This window comes from Arvicanthis niloticus, chromosome 12, assembly GCF_011762505.2.
Source record: "Arvicanthis niloticus isolate mArvNil1 chromosome 12, mArvNil1.pat.X, whole genome shotgun sequence".
Taxonomy (NCBI): domain Eukaryota; kingdom Metazoa; phylum Chordata; class Mammalia; order Rodentia; family Muridae; genus Arvicanthis; species Arvicanthis niloticus.
In genome coordinates, this window is record NC_047669.1 from 43554820 (window position 1) to 43564521 (window position 9702).

General features: G+C 35.1%; 1 protein-coding gene across 1 annotated transcript; it reads right to left on the reverse strand.

The window, feature by feature from the left end:
* Positions 1-238: 238 nt before the first annotated feature.
* Positions 239-4607, reverse strand: LOC117718064 (olfactory receptor 5AC1-like). Its single transcript, XM_076911192.1, has 3 exons — positions 4259-4607; positions 3153-3261; positions 239-2978 (listed from the first exon to the last, which is right to left on the reverse strand). The coding sequence occupies exon 3, from the start codon at positions 1172-1174 to the stop codon at positions 251-253; it is 924 nt and encodes a 307-aa protein (XP_076767307.1). The 5' UTR covers positions 1175-2978; positions 3153-3261; positions 4259-4607; the 3' UTR covers positions 239-250.
* Between the last annotated feature and the right edge of the window lie 5095 nt (positions 4608-9702).

Sequence of the window (9702 nt, forward strand, 5' to 3'; positions counted from 1 at the left end):
TATAGACAATGTTAACAAATCATCCCTGTCGTACGTGCAAGGAAATGTATACACAAGGCACGAAACTGAAACAAGATACTGTCTGCCTTCATTCTGAGCTCAATAAAACATTCTGAGTGACAGCTCTTTGCTCAAAGGACAGAGTCCTGGCTCATACAGTAAACTTGAGGTGTGTTGGGTTCTTTTGTTTGTGTCTTGTTCTTGTTTTAAGATAAAGAGAAAAAAAACACTTGAAATGTGTGAGAAATGTTTATTTCTTTATTAGTCTTCTTAGGGCTCCTAGAACCTCTTTGTTCCTCAGACTATAAATAAATGGGTTGAGAAAGGGGATAATTATTGTGTAAAATAAAGAAAACAGTTGTTCCTTATCTTCAGCTGGCTCAGACCCAGGAAGGATATAGATGAGGAAGAGAGTTCCATAGAATAAAAAGACGGAGAGCAAGTGGGCACTGCAGGTGGAGAAGGCTTTGCTTCTGCCCTTCTCAGACTTCTTTCTAAGAATCGCAAAGAGCACACGGGTATAGGAGACTACAATATTTGCAAATGTGAAGGGTTGTATAAAGATTGAGCAGATAAAAACCACAAGCACGTTAACTGAAGTATCGGAGCAAGAAATTGTAAATAATTGTACAATTTCACAGTAGAAATAGTCTATAACTTTGGACTTGCAGAACGTTAATCTAATTAGCAAACCCACGTGAATTGTTGAATTCAGAACACCTATAAAATATGTAATGACTACTAACTGAGTACAGAGCTTGTTGGATAGCACCACTGGATAAAGTAGGGGATTGCATATGGCCACATAGCGGTCATAGGCCATCACAAGCAGGAGAAAACATTCTGTGGTTGCACTGGAACAAAAAAAGTAAAATTGGGTGAAGCACTCAGTCAGGGATATCTCATGATCTGTAGATAAAAAATTGACAAGCATCTTGGGGGTCATCGAGGATGAAGTGCACGCGTCGGCAAAGGCTAAGCTGCTGAGGAAAAAATACATGGGAGTATGGAGGTGAGGGTCCTTCCTGATGAGAGCAATCAGTCCAAGGTTGCCCACCATGGTGATGAGGTAGATGATAAGGAAAACCAGGAAGAGCGGAACCTGCAACTCAGGACGCTCAGTGAGTCCTGTGAGAATAAATTCAGTCACCAGAGTCCAATTCCTTTCCACCATATCTGACTTGGAAAATCATTAAGATGAAGCAGTGAGAAATAACTAAACAGGATTGGAGAATCGGGAGACGTTTGTTACTAGTACATTTCTATGTGACGCTTCTCTACTAGGTTTAAATATTTGCCTTCATTTCTTTACTTAAATACTCACTGTAAGTTTCTTATAATGAAGAGGAAATACAAAGTGACAAGTAAATGTAATGCAGATACTTTACTTTTCAGTCTTGCAAGGTTATCTGAACCTGCAAACCTTCATCTTAATGTTTATATGAATAGTTTCCATTCCTGAGAATAATATGAGTAGGATCAGTCAAGTGTACTCAATAGACTGTTAACTATGTTAAAGGCTTAATAAACAAAACATTAGGACAAGAGAGTAAGTATGACAGAATGGAGAGATAATAATAGATTTTGGTCTGTATAAGATGTGAACCAATGTAAGAGTTCAATCCAGTTTGAAAAAGAATGACTGAAGCTTCCAGCTCTATGTCTGGAAATAATAAACTAGGCCTCACCCTCACAAAGCACATATAAGAAATTTGAAAAGAGTATTCTAATGTATATGGGAAATTAGTAAAAATATTTATATCTATATTCTGACCATGGTAAAAATAAAGTAAAAATAGCATATGACTCATACACACATAAGCACATATATCTCTTTTCATGTATAACATCAACAGAAATTAAAATATATAAAATATCCACTACATATGGAAATGAAAAAATGGTGTTTTATATACTAATTACAGAAATAGGATTGCTAGTTTTTTCTAAAACAATTTTATGAAATATCATTTTAAATGTAAGTACCTCTTATATAGTCTATTTATATACACTAGAAGAAAAAGTGTAACTACACAAGGATTGATAGCTGTCTCCATTTCTGTCTGTTTCTCTCTCTCTCTCTCTCTCTCTCTCTCTCTCTCTCTCTTTCTCTCTCTCTGATATGTAATGAATTATTTATCAAGATCGGAAGGCCACACATATCCACAATGAAGTATTAAAAGAAAACATGGCACATTCATAATATGTACTAAAATTCAGAGATGAAAGAAGATATAACAACTATGTTGGAGATAGCCAGAAAGCATCAAGTCTATGGAGATACATACAGACAAATGCAAATAATTATGATCTTGTTGTTTTCACACAACCAATAAGTTTATATAAAAACAAGCATTTTAAAATACTTTTATTTGTTGATGAGGAATGTTAAATACAATGTCATTTTTTTAGGGGAGTAAGCTTTTTGTTTTTCCTTTATTTTGTTTTGTTAGTTTTGTTTAATGTTATTTTGTTTTATGTTGTTTTAGTTTTGTTTTGTTTGTGAAGGAGGTACACAAAAGATAGACTAGAGCAAAGAATACATAAGTATTATATTCAAGTGAGCATTCCAGAAGGAGAGAATCCAAAAAAGCCTTAGTCATATAACAAGCAATAAAATAACAGATATGCATGCATGTGCATATATTAATATATTATATACATATACCTAAAAGGATGGCTTTTACTTAATAGTGTCGAATAGAGGTAGAAACAAATGAATGGTTACTTGCTGCAGCTGCCTGCTATAAGGAGTGATCCCCCACTCAAAATCCCAATGTAAAGCTAAGAGATTTTCTTCTTTAATTTTGCAATTAAAACTCAGAGAAATTCAAAAATAAACTGAGGAAAACAAGCATATTTTTTTTTACCAGTGGTTCTCAACCTGGCTAATCCTTCCACCATTTAATACAGTTCTTAATGCTGGGTGATAACCATAGAATTATTTTCATTGCTTCTTCATAACTGTGATCTTGCTCCTGCAATGTATCATAATGTAAATATTTGTGTTTTCCAATGGTTTCAAGCAACCCTCATGAAAAAGTCATTCAACTCCCAAGGGTTCACAACCCACAGGTTGAGAACCCACTGACTTAGACATTTTTAGCAATGAACCTCTTGAGCCTAAAGAGTAGATAGTCCCTAAAACTTACCTTTAATTTCATAACATAGAATATCAGTTAGATTGGCAAAATAATGAAAGTTGCCATTTGTCCGGCAATGTTTTGATAAAGCTTGTTCCTGTGTTCTTTATTTATGACCCTGTTATGAAAAGACATTTAATGTAAACATGAATTGAGACGTTTTTTCATGCTTGGTAGACAATTTCTGAAAGAATGTCATTTTCCAATGAATACTTTTAAGGGAAAATAAATGCAAGAATATGTATTATCTTTCTATAGATAAAAAACACAAATAATCTGATAGTTAATATTTAATAACAATTCTTAATACTAAAGACATAAGTACTTAATTAGTAAACACTTATTACTTAAAGACAGTAAGATTTGAGTTACAATAATACAAAACCTACGTTTATCCAATTCTAAAATATCAGCTGTCAGAATAAATACCAGCATAGAGAAGAAACATCAGCTTTTCTGTCATCCCTGAAATTTCTAGAATGAGGGCAATCTGTAATTCTTACTTTTAAATATCCAGAAGAACTCTATTATGCAAAAGAGAATCAAATGCTGATTAAAATGATAACTTATACAATACATATACTCTAAGACTCAAAATTCTTCATATCTTCAAATTATTGATATTCTCAGTTTCAGATCACACAATGCATTTGAAGAATATACTAATAAGCCTTGTGAATTTGGAGATATAGATATAGACATAGATATAGATATCTAGATAGATATGGAAATTAATCTCTTAGGTTCCACCTTTCTATTAATTAATGAAAATTTCCTAACAATTGTTGTGGTTAATCTCTAACCCAAATAAGATTGGTCAAAGAAAACACAATTCAATAATTATGAATATAAATGACAAACCTAGATTGGGCAGATTTAACATTACACTACTCTATTCCCCAGCTATAAGATGCCTTATAACTTGCAGGTTTTTTTCCAAGCCACATGCTTCTCCTCAATTGTCCTTCCACCTCTTCCTCTTCTCTTCTACCTCTCCCTCTCCCTCTCTCTCTCTCTCTTCTCCCCCAAACCTTTTTCCCCTTTCTACTGCCCAATCACTGGCTCTAGGCTTTATTTTACAAATTAAGGTGGGCAGAAGGTTCACAAGAAGTTACCTGTGTACTGATTCACTCCTCCTCTGCAGCCCCTCCAAAGAAAGCTGAATTAGCATCAAAATACAAGACCAGGGCTATCCACAACAGCTATGTCCCTTGCACTGTGAATTATTAACAGAGCCCTCAGCAAGTGAGTATCAATTTCCATGCCTGGGGCTATTGGGGAGTTTTTTGTTGTTATTTTTCTCTAACAGAAAAAAAATCAATTTTATAATAATGAAAATATCTGCATTCTCACCCAATTCCTTCAAAACAATGGAAAACTGGAACCTTGTTCATTTCCTGGAAGTACCATGCAAAGTATGGAAAGATACTGTTATTTATGTGGAGATTTTCCTCAAAACCTCCAAACTAGTATGTTTTTCTTTCAACTACAATGAATCTATACTTTAAATAAATGATGTTGAAATTCCCATGATTATTTTCAAGAGGATGATGTCAGCTATGTTCTATTGGGCATTGCCTAGAATCATTAAATCATCCAAACAAAGGTCCAATTAGCAGTAGGCATTATGTCCTCAGATGCTCTGTAAAGGCTTGTTTTGCAGTTATGATGAGCAGAATTTAGAGTGAATTTAGTTCTCGTCCTGTTATTTCCCAAAATTTTGCACAATCTAAATTACCTAATTAACTTCATTTTCATGTGAAAATCCCAAAAGCATTTAACAAGTTCAAACCTGAGGTGGTCTTTTTTTTTCTTTTTATCCCATTCCCAAACCTGATTTTTCTCCAGAATTTTTCTTAGGATACCAACTCTTCTAGATTTTATCAACTAAAGATAATTTTGTATTCATAGATTTCTTTCCTTCTCCACTATGAGGCTCAAAACCTAACTCAGAAATTATTTATTACTTTCTTAGAGTTATATAACTTCCTAGCTATTCTATCTTAGAACAGAGCTATCAAATTTAATTTCCACACTGACTTAAGAGGGATCCTCATAAAATGTGCCACTACCTTTCACTACCTCTCCAAACACAAACTCTCCTCTTAGGATTTTTGATTTTCATTGTTTGTAACATAAGAGCTAAGATTCTTGCTCTAGACTCCATGTTGAGACATAGACGCGATAACTAACTGAACAGAGTTAAATGGGTGTTGTCAGCATGTCTGGATTCCATTTTACTGTAACATTAATTGCTTCACGGTTCTTCAAAATGTCTTAGTGGATCTGAAAGAAGCTCAGTTATTTTTCATGTAAAGTGCAATGACTGTGTTCCTAATTGGAAGAAAATTCAAGCACACCTGAGAATACAAAGTCCTGAAGGGTTTTGATTTTACCACTCAGCCATTTTCCCAACTTGGCTCTCTTCAGTGTCTATTTTCTCAACTGGATAAATCCAGAAGGAAACACACTTGACAACATGTTTTGCACATGAAATGAGTATTGGCTAAAAACTTAACTGGCATATGTTACTCTCTATTCAAACCTAAACAATCTGACCACATTTAAGTGCAATGGAAAGCCATTTTTATAAAAGGAGAAACATGGATACTAATCAGATGATAGTTTTTTTTCTATAGCACCTCCTCTACCTTTACCCATTATCCTGTTTCCTCACTTTCAATACACTCTCAACCTCTCTTCAAAAAAAAAAAAAATCCAGTTTATAGCCAGTACTTAACTGTACAAAAGGCTAAAAGCTCCAGGTAAAACTATTCTCTCAAAAAAATAAATAAATAAAATGAGTGGCAGCCATTCTTCATTTAGATACCAAGTGCATGATACCTGCCATGCTGGTCATTGTTGTGGTTCATAGTCATTATAGATAAATAGGGCTATTGATTGCTTCCTTACCTTGGAAATTCTCAAAGCCCATTACACTACTATTAAAACTCCTCAGGGAGCTGGCCTTTGAATCAGATTTATTTCAATTCCTTTGTGTCCTATGTCTAAAGGGTATAGTGAAACAATAGGGATGTAGTTTTAATTAACTTCTGAGAGGCGATCAAGGGCAGCATGCATAGCCTATATTGTTTTGAGAGTCTCTTGGAGTGCCCTGAGAACTGGAAAGGGTGTTTCTCACTTTTAAGGTCTTGGATCTTAGAGGAGAACCAACTACTGTCAATTTCCTAAGCCAGTATATTCCTAACTGCATTGTAAGTACCTATCATTACACCAACAGATAAGTGTATCTTCTGTGTCTCATCAAATAATCATTTCTTTGCAACAGATGGAGGCTATGCCAGAAACCCATAGCTGATCAAAATGCAAAGAAAAATGTGTGGGATGTCCAATCCCAATTGATATTCTACAGCACAACTCCTACACTTAAGGCTTGGGGAACATCACCAAAGAAGGAATAAAAGGATTTTAGCAGCCAGAAGACAAGAAATTCTGCTGTGGTATTTTTGTCTTTCAGATATGACAAGGAATCAGATACACTCTTGAAATCTCAACATAAACAGATCCTGAATGATGACAACACTAGTTGACCAGCCAAAATGGATGGATTTCATGAGACCCCACCCCTAGATGAAGATGCCCAAGTAATTAATGAATGCTGAAAGAGGGAGAATCTTCTCTAGGATAGTTATCTAATAACAAGTAGTCAACCCTAAAATTATATTCATACAAACAGCAGTAAAAGAGTCAGTAGGTTGTATTATATATTTTATTTCATACATATACATGCAACAACAGTTACAAAAAACAGAGTACATGCATTGTAAGTACCTATCATTACACCAACAGATAAGTGTATCTTCTTTGCCTCATCAAATAATCATTTCTTTGCAACAGATGGAGGCACGACAGAAGAATGGATACAGAAAATGTGGTTCATTTGCATGATAAAATACTACTCAGCTATTAAGAACAAGGACATCCTGAGTTTTACAAGCAAATAGATGGAACTAGAAAATATCATCCTGAGTGAGGTAACTCAGACCCAAAAGGAAATGCATGGTATGAACTCACTAATAGTAGATATTAGCCAAAAAAAAAAAAAAAAAAAAAAAAAAGTACAGAATACCCAGGCCTAAAGTGGGATCCAGCTCAAGGGGAGGTCCTAACACTATTAGTGAGGCTATGGAGTCCTCACAACAATCATGACAGCCCTCTGGAAGACACAAGAAACAACTGAAAAAGTCAAATGCAGATTTTTACACCCAACCAATGGACAGAAGCTGCTGACCTCTGTGGTTGAATTAGGGAAAAGCTGGAAGATGCTGAGGAGGAGGACAACTCTATAGAAGGACCAGCAGTCTCAATCTGGACCCCCTAAATATCTCAAACACTAGACCACCAAAAAGGCAGCCTACACCAGCTGATATGACTCCCCCAACACTTATAAAGCAGAGGACTCCCTGGTCTGAGTTCAGTCAGAGAAGATGCACCTAACCATCAAGAGGCTGGAGGCTCCAGGGAGTTTACATATCTGGTTGGGTGGGGGTTGGGGAGTTGGGACATTCTTGTGGAGACAGGGGAGGAGGTATGGGATGTGGAACAGTCAGAGGGTGGATGGGGGAGAATAAAATCTGGAGTATAAATAAATAAATAAATAAATAAATAAATAAAAATTAGACATTATTTTATTTGTTCTTTATATAAAAGACATATATCCTTATCTAGGAACCCATGGATCAAGATTGACTAGAAATACAAAAGTAAGCATCATTATGGGATGGCTTTTACTGCAACAAGGAACATGATGGAGCAGATGATTTGTGAACAATGGCAAATTCCTGAAGATAGCAATGAATTAGATAAAATTGCTTATACTACTTTTGAAAGTAACGCAAGATATTTTAATGGTGTCTATACAACTTTATTAAAAAATAATCAAAATTCAATTTATATTTTTAAAAATCCAGCTAGTTGGTAACCTTCATTTTCACAACCTAGTAACTTTTATTTGCCAGATGTAATTGACATTTTTGAGGCTTACTGCTGAATAAGCTCACCCATCTTGTTGAATTCTGGCTGGCTGGTTCAACTCCACTGTTCTGGCTCAAAACTCCTCTCCAAGCTGACTGATTAAAATTGGCTTCTCTTGCCTTCTCACTGAATTGCTCTGCTTCAAAAAACTACCTCTGAATTACAAACAGTGAACTGCACTGATTGAATTGACTCCATGGACTTAACAGAACTGAAAAGAACTGCACAAATGGAACTGAACTGCACCAAACTTCACTGAACTTAACTCATCTGAACTCCATTGCACTACCTGAACTCAACTGAACTGCACTCACTTAATTGCCCTTCATGCCACTCTGTGTTGCTTTTAAGTAGCCTTGTTATCCTGTCTGTCTTGTGAGTGTTGGATGTATCCTATCTCTGATTCATTCTTTCAAACATTTCTCTGATTTGTCACTTTGTCTTCCCCTCAATTAGATGTCACTTTCAAACATGGCTGCTTCCTTCTACAAGCTAAATTTGTCTTCACTGTTAGGGATAAAAGGTATACGTGAAGGATGTGTCTATATTACAGCCAGATCATATTGTAATCTATGGCATGTCTGCATTCTGGCTTGTTAGTGTCTCTGGGTATGATTTCTTGCTAGAGCAACCATGTTGCTGGATTAAAATTCTTCTACACCTAAATGGACTTGTCTGTTCACACAGTTCTCTGAACTGGTCTAATTTAATAATTCTTCCCTTTTGGTTACTCTCTTAGCACACAAGCAGACAGTTTCATATTGCTGTGGCTTATCACTAACTCTTTCCTTGTGATTGATATTCTGGCAGAGATAGAAAACTAAGCAGTCATCATTGCTGATATTGTCATACATCATAGACATGGGATTCAGGACACTAAGTACTTCTCCTCAGTCTGTGAATGGTGACTATGGTTTGATGAATGAGTGTCTACGAATAAGCATTAAAAATCCTTGGAAAACATTACAGACTTCCTAGAGAAAATATAAATCAGAACTTCATCATGGCAAAAAAAACCACTGGGTATAGACCCATATAGACAAATATAGACCCATGTAGACAAATATAGAATCAGCACCTTGACAATGTTTGTGCTCGGATAAGTGTTTTAGTACTAAATACAACAGCAAATATGTAGAAAGAGAAACACTAAATATCCAGAAATAAACACATGGAAAATGCACTTGAATATGCTACGGAATATTAGTTAGTATTTAAAAAGAAAGAGTTTCTTCTAGTGGCTACAGTGTAAATAAACATGAATGGAATTTTGCTGAATAAATTAAGACATAAATGGAAAGGAAACTATTACATGATCTATTTTAAAAACAGATTCTCTGGAATAAAAGGATGAAAATACACAGGTAAAGAAAATACAAGTTTACCCTAAAAACAGGTAGAGAAAAAATAGAAAAGAGTGAAGCAAAGCAATAAGTTAGCAAGTGTGGAGAACAGACATGTGTAACAATCTAATGCAAAGTATAAAGCCTTAAGATAATGAAATTGTATAATAATTATGATTTTTGTCTTAACAATATGTTCTTAGTTTTTCTTGTCAAAAAGC